Source organism: Hemibagrus wyckioides, linkage group LG13, assembly GCF_019097595.1.
Source record: "Hemibagrus wyckioides isolate EC202008001 linkage group LG13, SWU_Hwy_1.0, whole genome shotgun sequence".
Classification (NCBI taxonomy): domain Eukaryota; kingdom Metazoa; phylum Chordata; class Actinopteri; order Siluriformes; family Bagridae; genus Hemibagrus; species Hemibagrus wyckioides.
The window spans coordinates 13,696,713-13,717,869 of NC_080722.1; the positions used below are offsets into that span (position 1 = coordinate 13,696,713).

At 41.1% G+C, this 21,157-nt stretch overlaps 1 protein-coding gene across 4 annotated transcripts in view; it reads right to left on the reverse strand.

Annotated features, from left to right (window-relative positions):
• Positions 1-220: 220 nt before the first annotated feature.
• Positions 221-21,157, reverse strand: part of vti1a (vesicle transport through interaction with t-SNAREs 1A) — a 102,384-nt gene continuing 81,447 nt past the window's right edge. For all 4 annotated transcript variants that reach the window (XM_058406028.1, XM_058406026.1, XM_058406029.1 and 1 more), the window contains one exon: positions 221-4,486. Coding sequence is in view for 2 of the 4 variants with exons in the window: in XM_058406026.1 (XP_058262009.1) it covers positions 4,393-4,486 (94 nt within the window). In the remaining 2 variants the exon portion in view is untranslated. The remainder of the gene's footprint in view (positions 4,487-21,157) is intronic.

The following is a 21,157-nucleotide window of genomic DNA, read 5'->3' on the forward strand; positions in this document are numbered from 1 at the left end:
ACAAAGGGAGCGAGTGAAAAGAGCTCGGCTGGTGTTTGACTGTGGTTGTAGCTGCGGGTTAAAAAGCGTAAACGGCACTCTGTTTGTATTCCTTCCTCCTGATGGCTTTGGAAGCGCCAACTTGCAACCCAAGTTCAAAAGGCACGTTGTGGCAACACGCACTTGACATGACACGCCGGAGCTAATCGTAGGCCTAATGAGCGGTGAAAACACACGGTGGTGTTGAAATGCAATACTGCTTTAATGACAGTGTTACAACTAGACAAGCACTCGGCATATCCACAGAGATCACAATCGATAAAAATCACTGACAAATGAAAGCAAAAAGGAAGAATAGGAACAGTAGTCACGCTAATCGAGAAAGATGGATCTGATCAGTAGGACGTCTGCGGCCAGATGCTATGCACTCTCAAACACACACAAATATTGCACTGGGCACATGATCACAGCAAACACATCCATGTCCAATTCATGGGCATTTAATATATAAAAAGGGACAAAGCAGAAAAGAAGAACACTGGTGGACATTGTTTCAGGTTCCTGCCATTGAGTGTTAGGATAGTGTGATGTACGCATCTACAACTTACAGACACACACTGGTTTGGAGAAGAAATTAGCCAATGCTGTTAAAATTTGTCTCACTGTGCTTGAAATGAGAAGACACAGATCTCCTTATGTTGCTGTTCACCACAGGGTCCACACACACACACACAAAACTTTATACTTTATTACTGAAGCCATATCACTGTGGATGAAGGGGACAGGGACATTTCTCAAGAGAGAACCTTTACCTGATGAAACATGGACCTCCCATTGTGCCTGCTCGCTCTCTCTCTCTCTCACACACACACACTTTATATGTCAGAGATGGTGCTTTAAATCCTAAAATTTTTTTACATCCGATTTGTTATACACTATGTCTATGACGTGTTATTACCACAAGCACCATTCTTGTACTTGGGGGGGGGGGGGGATTAAGGGAACTGCCACAACAACCATTTTCAGTAAACAGGTCTTCAATTCTCAGCACAGAGACACATGAATCCTTAGCTGGATATAGTAATCCCATGTATTTGATTCGGGCTGGAAAACGCTGGAGTGTTTATAAATAAGAGGAAGCGTTTCCATTGCCCCATGTGGAATTAACACGCACTGTAGCTCTGGGATTCGTGTGTATACATGCTCAGAGTACTGTTACACTGTAGCTCTATTATCGGAGTTAGAGGAACACGAGAGCTGTGGTTCATCACTGTTCCTCTGTCAGCTGGCCAAGGGCCTGCTAGGCTAAAGACACTGTGATGGTTAACATCAGTCTGAATGACATGTTAAAGTGTGAGCACACCTACTGCTACAGTGTCCCCTGGAATCAGACACAGCCTATCAGAGGGTAATGACTATTCCATAGGTCATGCTGCCAGAAGAGAGATAGAGGGGGTGGGAAGGAGCAAAAGAGGAGAGAGAGCAAGTTGCTTACAGTGAGGAGAGAGAAAGGAATGGGAGAGGAAACAATGAGGTGTGTAAGATAAGGAAGAGAGAAGGGAGGAGAAAGTGAGAGATGTGTGTGTGAAGGAAGAAGGGAAGAGAGGAATGGGTAGGAGAGAGAGAGGAGGAGAGATGGACAGAGGAGAGAGGAAAATGAAGATGAGAGAAGGAGAGATGAGAGGAGAATGTGGAGAAAGGGGAGAGAAAGAGAGAGAGAGGAGAATAATAAGGAGGGGAGATGGAAAGAGAAGAGGAGAAGGAAGAGGAGAGGGAGAGTGGGAGACAGAAGAGGAAAATGTGGAGGAGAAAGGAAGAAAGGAGTATGAGGAGGAGAAGGAGAGGAGAATGTGGTTGGGAGAAGGAGACAGCAGAAAGAACAGGACAGAAAGAGAGAGGAGATGAGGAGGAGAAAGTGACATAGGGGAGTGCTGGCCGTGGAGGAGAGAAGGATGAGGAGAATAAGGAGAATATTAGAGATTAGAGAAGGAAAGAAAGAGAAAAGGGAGGATGAGAAGTAAAGAGTGACGAAGAGAATAATATAATGGGGAGGAGAGAGTGAAGGAGAAAAGAATGAAGAGAGGGAAAAGGGAAAAAAAAGAGAGACAAAAGAGATGTAGAGAAAAAGGTGTGTAGAGAAAAATAGACGCAGCAGATGATAGCAGCAGCCTGCCGAGGTATCAGAAGACATGGCTACTGTTTAAATAATAAAAAAGGGGATATAAACAAATCATTAGCCCCCTAAGAGTCGTTTAATGCAATTTCTTAATGAACATAATAGTCAGAAGGCATAATGAAAGAAAATAAAAACATCTAAACGGGCCTCAACTTGTCATCAGTGCTCAATTATTTCCTTGTCAAGTTGTTATGATTTAATGAGCCCCAGTGGGACTGACGGCTGTCAGTCAGCCCTGACTTTTTGACACCATTACAACTTCAAATAGAGCCGCAGCCACGCTGCCTTCCACCAGCCACTCACTACTGAGAGGATCTGACAGGCCGAGAGAGAGAGAGAGAGAGAGAGAGAGAGAGAGGGAGAGAGAGAGAGAGAGGGAGAGAGACTCAGTCAGCGAAATACATACACACACACACAGCTGCACACATACATAACAAGCAAAATATACTCACAGCATGCCTGGATTCAACACACACACAAGGGCTTAGATCCAGTGCTCACACTCACATATATTTCTAAAGGAGGAGAGAGGACAAACACACACATAAGACATGCAGACACTCGGTCTTGTCTAGGCGTGTTGGTGAAAAACTCAATCACCGAGGTCATTATCTTATGAGGTTTGTCAAACAGGCAGGATTCTGCCCCTCCTCATCCTCCCTCTTCCTCCTCTCTCCTTTTTTGTTCATTTATTCCTGAACTTAATGATAACTCTCGACGGGTTGGCCCCACATGGGACGGACAGAGACACACTATTTTGTTGGCCATTAATTTGGTGCTTTGAAGCCCGAGCTGTGAAGCAGAGGCAGAGAAAGCCCCCCATCATGCTGCTTCCAAAATAAGACAATCTACCCGGCCTGAAACAGAATACCAAATGCCCTCTGCCTGTCTGTCTGTCCATCAGGCCCTCAGCCAGAGGAGGAGAAAGAGTGTGTGTGAGAAAGAGAGAGAGCTAGAGAGAATATCTGTCACATGCAGTGGGAATAATAAACACAGTATCAATAGGTATGCTCGGTGTGTGTCTTTTAAATGCTCATATGTGAACAGACAGTATATTTGAGCTGCATAAATCTGAAGCACTGGTGATTTCTGAGTCTGTACCATATCCTGACTATACACAACACAGCACAGCACACACTCATACACATGGAAGCAATCAAATAAAATAAACTGCTGTGACCTGAACTTTATCATTAACACCATCATTTACCAGTTGGTCCTAAAAATGAAAGGAAACACTACGGATAAAGAGGAAATTAAAACAAACAAACAAACAAACAAAACACAAAAAAAAATTTCCTAATAGTTTCATTTTAAAAATAAGCCATCAGAGATAAAAGAACAGCCTTCAGAGTCAAAACACACACGTCTCATTTCTGAGCCATATACAGTATACACACGTTTTTGCATCACACAGAAATATACAGTATGCAATGATCAATAAAATGTTCCATATTTACTGAAAGAAGCTAAATACATCAGTACAATAGTCATCGATTTAAATTAAACACAGATATTAGTAATGTGCGAGTGTGTTAACAAATATTTATGCCGTGCGTTATTACTAAAGCTATGGGTGGCCAAAGGTTTAAAAGTGGTCCTGCTGGGTTGCCTGAACACACACAAGGCCTTTACTGACCTTAGAGGAACAGCGTGAGAAGGTGCTAATCCTGGATGAAGCGTGAGTGGGAGAGGCGTGTGTGTGTTTGCTGCTAAAGGCACTGACCTTTGGGCTGGGTGTAGTGTGTGATTCTGCTCTGTGTGCTGTACTAGAGACCTGGCCCAAGCCTTTCCTGCGCATGTCACACACCCAGAGGTGAGCAGGGACTACACTACGCTCGGACTGGAACATGTACATGCGTGTGCACGCAGACACGCTCACATCATTCTAGCAGTACCAACGACAAAATGTTAAAAAAAAAACAACAGATCATAATGCCCCTTTTCTTCCTCTGTCGTTATTCCGCCATGTGGACAGTGCGTGTGGAGGTCAGTTAGATGGAGGTCCCATGCAAAAGGTTTAAACAGGAAGGTCCAAGCAGTATGATTTTAACGGGGTAGAGGGTAGAGCGGGCGTGGATGTGCTCCGCAGGACAGAGTGGAGAGGAGATCACCTGTCACTGCCCACCAGGAATGATTCATATGAACAATTTGTCCTAATTACTCCAGCGCGCTTTTGTTGCTATTAATCACACACACACGCACGTGCACACACACACAGGACCCGTCAGTGGAGATCAGTGGCTCCGCAGATTGAAATAGATGGCCAGGACGATGGTGAGGAGGATGATGGCGCCCAGGATGAAGATAAGGATACGGTTCTGAATAACCCTGCACAGAGACAGAGAGGCACAGAGAAATGTTAATGAAATGAGACACAGATTTTATACATTCTCAATGCAGGATGTGAGCAATGTTTATTTTACATATAAAATACACAGAGACACATTGTTAGGATTTACTATCGAACTTTAGTACTTTAGCAGATCCCAACAAGCCCAAAAAAGTGCTTATTATATTAAAAATGCATTAACAACAACAATAAAATATATTATTATTATTACAACACCTTTTTTGTTACTTTCTCTAAATTTATATCCAACCACTTCAGGTTTGAAGTTAAAGTTATCGTTTCCACAGGTTAGATTTCACACACACATTTTAGTTGAATTATAGCTTGAGATGAAATGAATAAAAATATCGCACACATGCACAACATATAATAAGTGGCTTTAGTTAGTATTCACCTATTGCCATAAAATCTCTACAAGCCCTTGTTCACCTCTCCTAACTTTCAAAAAGGACAAACACATTTCAAAAAGATTTACAGTAGAGACTGAGAGTCAAAGTGGGTGTGCCACATGTGAGTAAGGAAGTGAAGAGGAGAGTAAGGGGAAGACAAACGGGCGAGACCCCGGGGTTGGCCTGTGGTGGCGACTCCTGTCCCAGTCACTCCTGATAAATGACAGAATTATCCCATGTGCTGACATGTGGAGAGAGCAGGGCCACTGTCCACTGCACCAAACAGGAGATGAATAACCCACACCCTCACCATTCATCACCACTGCAGCCAAGCAGCAGCACCCTGCTCTCTACCACACACACACACACTGCTGTTCTCCATAAAGCACTGAACACACAAATTCTCTTGTTAAAAGATGAGTAGTACAGCTTCATCTGATCGTGGCAGATCTCCTCTCATACACATACTCTATCATGTATATTAATTACACATTCTGCAAAATATAAACACATTAATTTATTGTTCTTATTATTGTTTCATTAAAGTATTATTAATAAAAATAAACAACTTATTCATGTTTCCTTTGCTCGACACATGTATTATAGGCAAGCAGCTTTAAACGGAAGGCTTCCTGCAAACCATTGCCTAGAGTATGAGTAAAGCCAGCAATAGAAGAATAGAATAAGATAATGCAAAGCTACATATTTGATAGTGGCATTGGTGAAGCCTAAATAAAAAATGGGATATAAAAATAAAAAGAGCAGACTGTTGAATTGTGAGATGGGAAAGAACTGACATTCACGCTGTACTTTCACCCAGTCACTAGTGACTCCTCATCGAAACTCCTCTGTTTCACTTTTTGCAGCATTGTTTTACTATTATACTGAGGGATTTCTATACAGATGACTATTTCCTGCAGGAATTTGGATTGATGACCTAAACAGAATGCAGTGATTTTCTGTAATCATTTCTTTATTCATTGTATAATCTGACAAGAAACGCATAGAATTCGGTCCAAAAATCTTACTGAGACTGATGCATAATCTAAAACCAGCTCTATGGTCACCTGTGTTTAATTGCTTTCTCCCATCTCGGACCGCGGTATAACCTTCTCGGCCATGAAACATTAAACTTGGAAAAAACATTACTTGACACCTGGTAGCTCTAAGGTTTTACACATACACAAGTTCACGTAAAGCAAACCAAAGGTTACGGGCTTAAAGTGGACCAGTGATGGTCAACTAACAGGTTTCACGTTTAATAACTTTGGGTGCATACGGTATCAGGTCCTCAAATAACGGTTAAAAAGCCGTGACGGTGAGAGTGACCTGTGACTGTAGGAGTGTATATGAGTCAGTTATAATATATGGGTGGGCTCTTGTAACAGGGTGGAAGGTTAATGAATATATATAACATGTGCTCTAAATCAGAGCTCTTCAAACTTGGAGAGTGAAGGACTGTTCTGATTGGCTGACAGCCCTGCATAAGTCTGAGTATACTCATAGTCAAGGACATTAATCAGAGCTTGTTTAGCAAGGACAGATCTCCCCCATGTCTCTTTAACTAGCCTGCATTATTTACACTGATTATTTACACATGCACACACAGATCCCCCCCCCCAGAAGAGAGTGCAGATTTTTACAGGAAGAAGCTGATGACAAGTTCTGGAAAAAGGGCTGGGAGAATGAGAGGAAGGGACCAGAGCAGCGTTATATTATTGCCACATTGGGAAGAATGAGAGAGGACACTACACTCTTGTTTGTGGGTATACTGGTACAAATGAGAAACTGGTTGAAAGCAGGAGACACGTCTTTATATATCTGTTGTGGTCAGGCACAACTACAAAGAAAACTGATTTATTTGCTTTAAAGCATTACTGGTTGCAAAACTGCTGCACATTCAGCCATGAGGCTGTGCACAGCGGCTGGTTTGTGTTTCTGGCTTTCAATCTTACATGGGACCTCTTTAACTGCAAAATAAATATCATGAACCCCTCAGCACAGATTTATTTTATGAACATAATACAACTATTCAAACATAAGGGTCATTATTTAAATGTGTCCAATAATATTTTGTCCATTTATTACAGCCGTAGATCTTTTTTTTTATTCTTAAAACACATTATGTCCACATTTTTGAGTTATTGAGGTTTACCTATTCATTAAACGGTTTATGGTCTAACATTCCTGCCTTCACATATCCCACTCACTGAACAACATAATGACTGACAGCTTTGGTGGAGAACCTATCTATTTAAGGAGAGCAGGATTCACAGAAATAGGTGCTCTGCCCTTGATGACCTTTGTGTCAGCAGCCTTTAAGCTGACCACTAAGAGCTGACCACATGCTGCTTCATGCCTGGGCTCTCCATGCAAGCTGGATAGTGGCAGTGGTGAGAGCAGTGATGTGATAAAAGTGTGAGAAGGAAAGAGAGAGAGAGAGAGAAAGAGAGAGAGAGCGAGAGATGGAAGGCCATGCAGGTTTGATGGAAGCTCTGTCCTATGCTGAGCCAGGCCCGAAAAGAACAGAGCAGAGCAACAGCCATCAAACTACATCCATCTTTTCACTCTGACACATGACAGGGTTGGAGAGAGCTGCTTGTGCTGTCACAGCTCACAGCTCAGGGTGAGCCATACATGAACACACACACACATACACGTGCACACACGTATATGAACACACACGCACACACTTGCTCTGAGCATGAAGTACACTACATGTCCTACATGGAGCCAGGCACAGCAAACCGCAATGGCAGACAAGAGTCCCGATCTTGCCAAAATAACTCTTTCCAAAAGCAGAAGCCAGAATTACACTCAGTCAATGGGTTAAGAATATTGCCCTAAGCTCAAAAAGAGTTTGAGCGATAGAGAGAAGAAAGAAAGAGAGAGAGAAGCAGGAAAAGTCCGTTTATCAGGGGAGGAGGTGGAGAAGAGGTTGCTTGGAGACAGACAAAAATAATGAGGACTTTTCTGTCAGGAAAAATTTACAAAATCATACCCGTGTTATTAAAATTTAAAATCTTTTTTTCCCCTCTCTCCCGTGTTTTTTTTTCTCTCTCTCTCCCTCTCTCTCTCTCTTAGTTCTCCTTATTAGTGGCTCTAATGAGGACAGTGATACACCTCTACACTGGGGGAAGGGGGAGCTGTTCCCTTAAGCCAACACCATTCAACAATAACACCCCTGAGCCTACTGGGCACTCACACTCAGCCACACAGACAGACAGACAGACAGACAGACAGACAGATAGACAGACAGATAGACAGACAGACAGACAGACAGACAGACGCACACACACAAACCACTCTGAAAAGACCCATGAAAACCAAGGGATTTTTTTTTTTGACTAAGGCAATAAAACAAAATCCAATTGGCGTCTGACTGCTCTGAATTTTCCTCCAGCCAGGATTTCTGCAGAGAGAAGAAGGGGAAAAAGGGGAGAGGGAGAAACAGAGAAGTGGGAAAACAGAGAAAGAGAGCGAGAGAGAGGGAGGAGTGTCGGCACGATCAATGTGTTCACTAATGGTTTGACTGATGGACATCGTGCTCTGCGTGCGCTGTAAAAGTTGGGGGGTCGGAACTGAGCGTGTGATCACAAACTAACAAGGATAAATGTTTTATCAGGCTCTCTTTACTGCGCTCTACACACTGCCACGTGAAAGAAGCCTTTATAGGGCCTTAGCCGTCAATGCCTCATAAATACACACTCACTTAGCTTACGAGTTCTCTACACACTGCAAAAGGCAAGAAGGTCTGCTTTGAATTCTGTTCACTCTTCAAAATGTGATGGCTGTGCAGATAGTCTACCTGTTACAGATGCACATTTAGGCTAGAGTTCTGTGATCCGTAAGGCTAAGAGACTTGTGAGACTAATGATTATAATTATATTATTACTCATAGAGCACTGTGTTTAAACCTCTAGCTTAAGTAGAACAACTGAAAGAGAGATTTATTTATTTTATTTATTTTATAGGATGGATACCAATTTCTTATACATCCATATAAATTTAAAACATTGTTAAACTTCAGTAACTGCTTCATCCTAGTCTTCCAGTATTCCACGAATACTGGAAGGATCCTGGCAGGTCCATTCTTACACATTCACACCTACGGACAAATAAGAGCACTGAATACACCTACCAGCATATTTTAGGTAAACTGGAAGAAACTATAGAACCCAGAACATGTGGAGTACATGGGAAAAATTTCACACAGACAGAAACCTGAGCACAAGATCAAACCAGAGGTCTGGGACGGATTACCATGGCACTAGTATGGAATTACAGAAAGTCACTTTTAATTCTTCTGTAGTTTTGTGGTTTCAGTGTGCAGTCTGTCTCTTTTTTTGTGGTGTCTCTGTTACTACTGTTCTTCATAGTGCTCTACACACGACAGTCTATATAGTGAAGAAGTGAGAAAAGGAGCGATATCAGACACATCACACAAACATGCTGGGGTTTTTCTGCCTTTTTGTTGTAGTTTGTACCATCATTGCAGTCTACAACTTTCCTTTATGTTAAGCTCTGTACCTAAACAGAAAGTGTCTGGGGCTTATTTTAGATTTCTTAAACAAATTCTGATCTGAAATGAAACAGGACAGTTGCGAGTTATGAGGACAGTTACTTCTTACACACACACACACACACTTGCTTTTCTAATGACATGTGCGAACAGTGACATACCAACTCAGTGGACTGCGTTCTTAATGATACCTTGATGTGACAAAACCCAAACCTAACCTTCCACATAACCTCAGTACCCAAACAATGTCTTCTGGCACTTTCGCACTTTTAGGTTTACAGACAAAAGCTGCAATTAGTGTAAAGAGCAGTTTTCTTTATGAGGACCAGCCAAAGGTTCTCACAAGGTCAAAACTGTCATGTATTCATATCATCACAGGGACATTCAAGGTCTTTAAACACACACACACACACACAGTCTGCCAGGGGTAATGTTTAAAAAAAGTTCCCTTTAATTGCATGTTATTTACTTAAAAGTGCTTGACACCATATAATTCCCAAAAGAGAAACGGTGCTTAAGTTCTTCGGAGAATACTTTAACACACACACTCTCTTTCTTGAGCTCTTGCCGTAGCTGTGTGTTTAAAGCGCTGCAGTGTATAACAGGCCAGTTAAACAGGGTTTATTAGTGTGATTATGGGGCAGCTGAGCTGGTCTTCCCACACCGCTACATCACTCTTATCCTTACTATAGAGCTAAGCGGCTCAGAGACCGAGAGATCTGTAATGCTTACAGAAGAGCTCCTGCTCCCTCCCTGTATAGCCCCCACACACAGTGTGCAACCTCTGAAACAATGTAAAAATAATTTCTGTAGAGAAAGACCCTCCTCCTACACACACTCACACTCACTGTGTATTAATGGAAAAGCTGTAGAAGAAAAATAAGATCACATAAAAGGAGTAAAACAAGAAAAAATAGGAAGTAATTGATGTCTTGAACACATGCAGCAGCTTATATGTCAGTGTGTTGACGAGCCTTGTGCGTGCAGATGTGTACACACACTCACAGGACTGAGATCGCTGCTCTACACACTCATGCATTTTTTATTATGCAGCTAACAATCTGAGTAGCAGGCCAGCCTGGGATTTAGATTCTTCCTGGAGAAAGGAGGTAAGGAGAAACAGGGGGTGGGGGTGAAGTATGAAAGGAGAGATGTTGAGAAAGAAGGAGAGTGTGAAGATAGGGGGAAAAACACCTTGTTTGCAACACTTTTTCATGAACGCTCAGGAAGTTCTGCCTACGGCGCGTTCTGGCAGCTGTAGCAGGCTGTCCCGGAGCGTTGTCCGAGTGGCATTCTGATTTTTCTCTTATTTTTCAGTATCTACAGATCACTCCCTTCACTGGCTGCTTGCCAACACACTAGCACTCTTTCTCCCTCTCTTTCTACTTTTGCCAGTCTGCTTCACTTGCTATTTCCTTTCTGTGTATGCCAGCCTCTTGATTTCCCTCTTACTCGTTCTCTATTCCCCCTCCCTTGCTCTTTTTTGCCCTTCCATATCCTACTTTCCTCCCACTCTATCACTCCTTCTTTCTCTCTATTTCTCTGTGAGGGAGGGTGCTGATGTTAAAAGCAGGGAGAGATCCGATATGCACCTGTAAAACTCTTTCTCTCTCTCTCTCTCTCTCTCTCTCTCTCTCTCACACACACACACACACACACACACACACTCCAAAAGTGGGAAGGCCTGTGCCTTTGTGCAGCCAATAAGGGGACAGTAAACATATTTCAGAGTGCATGTTATGGCTGATGGCAGCGGTCCAGGTTATGTGCCGAGGCAGCAGTCAACATAGGTGTGCTAATCCTGCTGTGCCTGCACCCTGTACTGGAAACTTCAGAACAAACAAATCAGCCTCGCTAAACAATGAGAACAGTTGAGGCAGAGATAAGAGCTTTACGCAGCTAGTACTGTACGTTTACTTGCAAAATACGTGCTGGGGGTAAAGCTTCACGCTGCCAATCCAGGCACAATTTCAATACGTTTCAGACTTAATATCACATCGCTGTTCAACTCATGATTCTGACTGACCAGAAAATGATTCATTTCAGCTCTGACTGTAGTGTGTTTATAATAATGCTTTCATTCTAATACTTTATTCCACCCCCCCACAGGGACTTGCATGGTGGATGCTCCAAATGTACACCTAATAAATGATTGTGAATTTTATTTAACAGAGAAAATTAAGATTTCTGAAACTGTAAATTTTTTAGGACAGAGAACTTTATAGCTGTTTTGAACACCTTTAACTTTAACTAAAAATAGATTTAAAACAGTATGATGTGGCTGTGTTTAACAATTAGATACATCATTTTCTATACACTGCTGTGGTATTAGAAGAATAAAACACTTCATGAAGCGCTGCAATGGAAAACAAATATAATAATGGCCTAAAGCAAATACGTTGATGATTATTTCCCTATAGCAGCACGCCCTGTTGTGATTCATTCCTCACATATTTACCTAAATGTTCCCCAATTACAAAAGCCTGAGAGATTAAATTCTTCAGTGTCACAGAAAAGGAGACTAACACGCATTCAGTGTTGGTCAGACAACTTTTCCAGTAATTAGCATACCTCAACATTCAGATGCACTGGTGACTAAGCAGGATCTGCCCAATATCTTAGCAGTACAATGAGTAAAATGAGTATTCAGACACAACCAAACACGGGATTAGTGTTTTCGTTCCAGTGGAAAGTACTGTTAATCACCTCTGAATACCTGTGCGTATGAACATGCTTATATTATTAAATCAATGCACCATTAACTTACAGGACTCCACAAGACAAAGGTACTGTTTATTCACCTTTATTTTTTACATTGTTAGGCTGAAGATTCAAATCTTCTAATCTGTAGTTACAATACATAAACAAAACCTTATTCCTTGGGATATTTGAATGCTCTTCTTTGTTCTTAAAATGTGATGAGGATATTTGAATAGCAAAAAAAGAAATAGTTCAAATCCTCATCACTAGTAAAGTGAGACAGACGGTGGCCCAGGGTGAACAAGAACAGTGTTCTTATAAGTAAGATGAATTACTTCTTCAGAAATTTTTTGACACACACACACACACACACACACACACAAAAACAACCACATTCCATAAGAGGGACAGCTGGGGATTGTATAACCAGGCGGTGGAAGGGTGTAACACTAGCCATGGAATCACGGCTCTTGAAAACTTTGAAACGCATAAATTTTTATTGTTTGTTCGACATTGAAATCTCATTAGGTCTCATAAATCAGCTGTGTGCACGTTCAAAGAGAGGAGTGGAATAAGAGTGAAGTTCAGCTTAGATGCTTTGTGACTGGTAGACCAGACCTGGGGCTTTGACTCAGTGGTTCAATCACACACTATGTTTTATATAGAGGTAAGTCATGAGAGAGATGGATGGAGAGAGGAAGAACAGCCAGCAGTTTGACCCGGTACAGGGTACAGGGTGAAGGAGAGACCACAGAACTAGAATGAGGATCAGTCAGCTGTTAATGTGTACGTCTTTTTAGTAAATGACTGATCATTTACAAGCTTGATACACACATGCACAGACACTTTGGTTGCCAGGGGGGATTTCCATTAACTTTTGCATTACTTGGATGGAATGAGACACTTATTTCCGTACACTTTCACACATTTTGAGCAAAAAATGCACCTATCAGGGTGTTGGAAACAAGAGAACCGAGAAGAAACCCAAATCAAGAGAACATATGAAACCCTAAACAGGCAGTAACTGTTCTTCAAGATCCAACCCAGCACCTGGAGGCAGCAACTCTACATGCTGCTCCACTGTACTGCTCTTTTGGCGTAGGTTTTTTTTTTGGTTAAAATGAGAACTAAATAAATGCTTTCTTGGAAATATACTGAACTAATGTGACCCCACATAAATAAATAAAGATATGCAATAAACACAGACACACATGCATACACACAACCACACACACTTCATAAATACAGTATTTCATCTGAATGCCTCATTGTTTTGACCAAAGGGCCTTCATGCATCTCTGAAGTGAGAACAGTAAGTGATCTATCATTTATGAACAGAGTTGGAGTGGAGATCTTGAAAAGGATTCTTCAGCAGCAATTTGCCAAGGCCATCACTAAAAGTGGAGCTGATTTGAGTGTGATTATTGCTTTCAGTGAGAAGATATAATATAATATGGAGCTACAGGATGAGCGTAGTGCATTATAAACCACGCGAGTAAAAAGGAACACGTAAACAGAAAAAGGATGCAGGTATCAGGTGAAAGTGTGTAATTATGGCTGTGTTCTGTGTGAAGCTGTGCGTCTCCTAAAGCAAACAGCCTTCAGATAAAAAAAAAAACACAAAAAACACCTAATGGGCTGAATGCCCTGGCCGTCCTTGCTCTAGTAAAGCATGCAGGAGCTGCCACCTGAGCAACAAAAGTCTGTTTAATGAGTTATATATAGGTTTTGGTACAGTTTTATACATCGAGGGTTTTAAGTGTGTGGACATGTGATATGGATGTGTGTGTGTGTGTATGACCGAAAGAAAAAGCCAGAGTAAGACAGCTCTCCCTAGGCAATGTCAGTGGTTTGAATAGAGGACGCTGTAATAGAGAGAGAGAGAGAGAGAGAGAGAGAGGGGAAAAAGACAGTTCTAGAAAGAAATAGAAGAAATAAAGACCTTGACTTATGCCTTCATGCTGAGAGAATAGAAATCTTATTCTGTTGCTTGTTTACCACTTATAGAATCACAATTATCCAACAATATGTTTAGAGGGTAGTTAGGAGCTGTCACTCATCTAGGGAGCTTGAACTTGGTGGCTGAATGAGGAACAACAAACTGTAAACCACAGCCTGTTTATGACATATAAAATAATAATTTAAAAAAAAAAAAAAAAAAAAAAAGTGCTAGAGAAGAAAAGCCCCCTGGTCACAGTTTCCTATTTAGTCCTGTGTCTCCCTCCTTTTGTTTCAATGCGACTCTTCAAACACACTCCAAATGCTGGAGATTGGCCACATGGTTGCACAGGAGAACTGAAGAAAGGGTAATGTCATTCTACATCCCTCGACTTGACACTACAAGGGAGATTTTAGTCATTCTAAATAATCCATGCCATTTCATTAAAATTGCAGATCCTTCAGGTCTACAATTTCACAGCCGAATCCTGTACGGCAAATTCGAGTCTTCAGCTCATGTATGTTAAGGGAAAGTGAGAAAGCAAGACACAGAGAGAGGTGAAGAGCAGAAGAAAGTGAGTGGAAAGCCACAGGCATGCTGGCATTGCGAATTAGTTGCGACTAAAAGTCAGCTATTTTTTCGCTGCAGTTAAAAACATATAATTGTGACGAGTGTACGTGATAATTCCTAACATTTAATACAAAATTCATTTAGAGGTTGGAATTTGTTGGTTGTGAATCTGCTGTGGATTCGCTATACCTCACAACCTAAGTTTGCTGACTAACAAGTATACCTAACTCACCAACCACAAAGAATAACAAACATACCCATTATTTATATAATTCTAAATTATTTATATGGGTCAGGAAGTATTCTATAAAATTTCATGCTTGCACACTTTCAGAAAAGGGCGCTTCCTCCACTCTGGATCTTCTGAATTCAAAGTACTGCTGCTTCAGAAATCAATGCATCTGTAGTCAATGATGTGAATTACCAAGGTTGAACTCGAGATATATATATATATATATATATTATATATATATATATATATATATATATATATATATATATATATATATATATATACACATACACATACAACGATCCACTGGTGAAATTTATTTACACTGGTAATGTGTGATGTGAAGCTGTTGACTGAGATGAATGTATAATTGCTTGTATTATTTTGGAAGGCTATGTATGTGGAAGAGAAAGAAAGAAAAACAATGCGAGAAACAGAAAAGGGTAGGAGGTGATGGGATAAGCAGGTGCGAGAGGTTTGTGAGTGACATTAATTCGCTTATGATTACATACAGCGCACAGTTGTGAGTAGTGATTGAAACACAGGGCCATGATTTGTTGCAATAACTGCGTTATTGACTTGTTGCTCCAGCCCCATTTGGTTATTGCCCTTTAGGCTCGGATCAATAGACTACGTGCTGAATCTGACTAATCAGGCCCTGAAGCTTCTCAGGGTCAGGATGAAGAAAACAGCAGAAAATCTATTCCACATAAGAGAGGGAGAGAAAGAGAGTTAGAGAGAAAAGAGAAGATAAAACTGGCAAGGGGGGGAGGGTAAAAGTTCTATAAGCATGGTGATAACTGCAAAATAATTGATGAATATTGTTATTCTGCTCTTTTCAATCTCTGAGAGAGAGAGAGAGAGAGAGAGAGAGAGAGAGAGAGAGAGCTTGGCGGCAGACACATTGCGCTGGCTGTCAGTGTGCACTTTTCCTTCCGGTGCCTATGACCCCAGAGTTCAGAGGTCAAAAGGGTGCCCTCGCTGATCAGGGACTTGAGTAGAAACTGGTGTCAAAGAAGAAGTCAATAAATATTTCTGAAAAAATACATAATAAGTGGGAGATCGCTCCACTCTTCGCTGAATGTCTCCAGAGAGGACCGGGTAATTCATGCATGAGAGGCATATTCTAATGCATTCTCTCTAAACTGAGCTAACAACAGATGAGTCCACTAGCAATGTTTGTGGTCTCGTATTCGTTGGGTTTAAGCAAGTTTCTCTCTGATAGAAGCTCGCTCTGTAGCACCACACCTGCACAATATCATACTCAGACAGAGGGACCCGATGGAAAATTCATAAGGGAAAGAGAATCAATAATTTATACCAAAGTCAAGCAGTAGGTTTTCTTCCCCCTGCTTACTGCTGCTGCCTCTGAGTGTGTGCATGTGTGTGTAGTGTGAAGGAAGAGAAGGGTAAGGGTAGTAGAATTTTTGTCTGTTTTATGTTTCCTAGGAAAGAGAGAGAGAGAGAGAGAGAGAGAGAGAGAGGGAGGAGAGTAGAGGGCGGTGACACACACAGTCCCCTCTTTCTTGCACCTCCTTTCTGAAACAAACACAAACTTCAGACTTGTTTGTGCTCTTCTTGTTGTTCCGATTCACTCCCTTTTTTCTGTCGTTTTCTCTGTGCCCTGCTGTCGAAAATGGTTTAGCTTACACAGACACTTTCGTCTCCCCACACATCCATTTCCCTACAACCCACAGCATGGACTCAGCTGTAAAGGGAGCATGAGCTAGTACCTCAGTTACTCTCTGGTGTACGGAAACACACACATGCACACACACACGCGCGCACACACACACACACACACACACACACACACACACACACACACACACAAAATGCACTGTCCTTTAACTAGGAACCAGGAAAATTATGAGAGATAAGAGCTACCTAAAAAGCAAAACAGCTTCACTTCAAAACCTACCAGTGAATACACAACCTTTATCCGTACCACTGGAATATGTGTACGTGTAGAGAAACGATTCCTGTAAAAGTGCACAGTCATCGGTTTACAAGGACTGTCTGATCAGTCTCTCAAAGCTACAGAGCCTGCAGGCCCATTCTATCTGTTCTGTTGCCTAAACTAAGGCTGTTCGGATGTATTACAGCTCAAGCTCGCTGATCAAACCTCTATGAAGTCCCTGAGTCACACAACTAGTGCAAGTTTACAATATCCATTTAAACATCACTTATATGCAAAACACCTTGCACTCTGGGGACAGGAGACAAAGAGTCTGAGAAAACGAGAGCAAAAACACAAACATACAGAGAGAGAGAGAGAGAGAGAGAGAGAGAGTAGATAATACATAGTAGATAGAGGGAGGAGGTTTGTACAGTGCTGTTGGTCTGCTCTTTAGTAGACACTGATAGAATATGATCTGTGCTAAGCTACTGTGCTTTACACACACAGCTGTTTCGCCCTAAATAAAGCTGGCACAGGATTAGTTCGGAGTGCTACATAAAGCTTTCAGCACCATAAAATAGACAGACATCCACATATAAAGCACCACAGGTTTCTGGCATAATTCATATACGCAAGACACAAAGTTGGACAAATGTAATCTCAGTCTTTCACACTGAGGCTAAATTATGATAAACATACATCCCAATATCACAGTCTGGATTTATAATCACTTGTCTAAAGAGTATGTAACTGATAAAGGTTTCATGAAGACACAAGTTTGAACTACTAATTTCATGCTTTTAAATCACTATTGTCTACACCGTTCCTTATAGAAAAGCCAATAGACAGTTTATTTTTCTCATCAAAGACTTGAAAACTCTAGCAGCTATACAAGATTAGCTAATTAGACAAATATAAGACAAAAAAACCCATATATATTATATATATATATATATATATATATATATATATATATATATATATATATATATATTCACCTTAAGGATAGGAATTGGACAGGATTATTACATAAAAACAAAACAAAAAAACAAACAGAAACGCTGACATATTGCCAGACATTTATATTTAATCAAGAATAAAATCATTAAATATATACATATTTAGAAGATGATGTGGCTGTACCAAACCTAACATAGTGGCCAGACAGTATGTACATACAGTATTAAGGATCAGTATTAAGGATGCCCAGATCAAGGCATGGTTTAAAATGGACCAGTGACAATAACCCTTTTGAGAGTGGCTTCACGTTAAACATCTGACTAAACAGCAGTTCATCAAATCTTGAAAAAGATGCCATGACATCATGACATCATGATTCATGCCAGTGAGGCACAAGGTATCAGCGTCATATTCATTTTTATTTCCTTTTTATCTTATCTTACTAAACCCTTATTTGTGGTCCATCACCACAGCACTAAGACACAGACCGAGACTAAATCCCTCCTGTTCACTGTAAACTCTTATATCTTGCTCAGACCAGCGTGCTCTAAAATAATGTAGGAATTCTAAAGCTGGAAAGAAAAAATATATACTGATGACCTATTTGGTGGTGAGGCTACGAGACAGAGGAAGGAATAGGAGGAGTAAAAGTAAGAAGAGAAGAAGAAGCAGTAGCAGAAGAAGGGCATGCTGAGTGGTTGAGAGAATGTATATTCCCCTCGACTGCTTGGTTAACCAACTGACCTGCAGTCAAAGGAGCCTTTGTAAGTGCATTGTGGCACCCAGCCAATCAGATCCTCAGACTGGCCTGTCTCCGGGCGGGAAATGGTGCCCCTGGTATGTGGTGAGTGGCAAAATGCTCAGACAGACTGGCAGACTATACGTTAATCCTGCCTCTTTCTCTTTTTGTGCCTTTTTGCCTTGTCCAGTTCTACAACATAGCCCTGGCAGTAAAATAACTCAATACAGCACCTCTGGCCGTGCCTCTTCATGCCCTGACACCCAGAGCCTGCCAGCTACAACACACACACAAACAAACACAATTTTTAATAACCCAAGAAGCTATTAAGCCGCAATCTTTCTGCGTTGCGTGGGTTTCCTGATTCTATTCAGTTGTGTGTGCCAGTTCACACTGTTTGCCTGAGGAGAAGTTTGTGGTGTCACGAAATGTAAAATGAAGCCCAGCATAGTGACAACCTTAAAAAAAACCTGATAAACCGGAAGAGAGGGATGAAGTCAGGTGTAATTACATCCTTGCTTTTTTTTTCACCCGTATCACATACATCACTCTGAAATTTTCATAATCATGGTGTCAGATTCTTCAGTCTAGAGGTGGCAACTGCCTATTGTTTACCTGTCACACATTAACACACCTTGCATTTGTTTGTTGTGTTGGAATTTTCAGGTTGCACAAAAGGTTCTATTAAGTGTACAACTGCGCATTAGCCTCAACATTTAACTGTTTGCTCCATATCTTTACGAATCACCAGCTATTCATACTCTCACAGTATTTAAAACTATTACTTTTACTTGCTTTAGAACCCGTATGTGTGGCGACGGAGCCACGTCGCCTTAAGCTCTCTTTAGTTGTAGCGTGTTCAAACTTTGGCGTAGACTCAGATTTAAGTTACTGCTTCAGCGCTTTGGATAAATGCAGAGTTCCAGCTTGAACTTATAGCAACAAGCGGCATGTTAGTGTTTAAAAACAGACAGTGGATCAGTTTGCACTGCCTCCTGTGTTCATTTTCCAGAAGTCTGCACTCAATAGTTTAACCCTCCTAGCTGTCATCTAGTAAATGCACTTCAGCTGACAAAGAAGTAGAACAAAATTGTCTTTAAATTCAAGTTTTCTTTTATATCACAGTTTAATGCATACTTTAATACATCATTGCACTGCAGTTTTTTTTACTACAAGTATTTCAATATGTCCAGGATTTTACATAAAATCCTTAAAACCCTGACAAAACCAGGTTATATATGCTGAGTAAACTATACTATTTATATATACATATATTTTACTTGCATTTACATGCATTTACTGACAGGCTTTTAAAGTGTCTCGACTGGGTATTTAAAATGTGGATATGACGAGCAGAAGATTTCAAGTCATTTGCCTGTATTTTTCATAGCATGATGATGGAGCATGTTAGTTCCAGGTATGGCGCTGGTGCTCATTTGCATATCCAGTACTCCCGGTTTAACTGTTCCCTTGGCACATGTTTGGTGTTTGAGAGTGTGTGTGTTATTTAATCCTCTGCTGATGTTTCTTGGGCAATTGTATTGATGTTGCTAGAATTATTGGTTTTTTTTTTTTTTTTTAGTTTTCTCGTTTATTGTCCCTCTCGAGGTTCTGCAGCTACACTGTATGCAGTTGCGTTGAGTCATTTGTGGTAAATATTGCAGATGGTTTGACATCTATACGGGCCAAAATATTGCTGTCACTGTTTACTATTAGCACTCTTTCTCTGTCTACACAACAAAGGCAGTCTGTAACAAGTTGAATACAAGCCTAGACGACATGAGGTCATCTATAAACCTTAGACACCGATGGTCAGCACTCAATGACACAAACTCTGGCTTTATTGCTATAGCTACCAAGTAAAAGTAACTCTTAGTCAGTCCACATTTTGTTCAGGGGCCCTGGGGAGTAGTTTGAGAAAAACTGGTTTAGATGACATCCTTCTTGTGATAGTGAAGCATAAACCCTGGGTTCAGGCCTGGTGCCAAAGCTCTGAGAGCTTTCTCAAAAATACACTTGCTACATGAACAACCTTCATCGTCCTCCACTGGTTTGTATGGGTTAAGTGCATCAACTCATCATTGCCTGACACACACAAAAACTTGCATATACACGAGCAAGTGCAAAAAAGAAAAATTGCTGGGCTGGAACGATAACTTTACATCAAAAGTAAAATAAAAAAAAAAATCACAAGGAAAAAAATGTTTGCGTGAGGAGTAAAAAAAATGATCATAGGAGGAGCCGGAGCTGCATATCTTGGCCCGAATGTCCAGCTGCTCATTTAGTTAAAGACTGTAGTTAAGATGGCTGCTGAGGGGAGCATGGCACACTCAGCTCTGGCTCTGCTATTTCAGCTCCTGGCCACAGCAACCCGCTTAATGAGAGGGAATGTTATGTTTTGGGAAATCTAATTTGAGGCTCTTGTTTGTTATTCTGGCTTCAGAAAAGGCAAAGAAAGATTTTTTTGCACCTCTTCCCTGTTCACAGGACAAGAGTATCTTTCTTGAGATTTCAGCAGCCAGCAATTCACAATGTGCCCAATGCTCAGAAAGAAGCACAAGAACTGTGGACTGCCATCAAAACCGCTCGTTCTGAGCTCAGTGTTAAATTAGGAGCATAATTAATTGCAAGGTTATTTTCCATGTCAGTGAAGCATATGTATGCATATGCACATATATGCAATTTAAACACAAATATT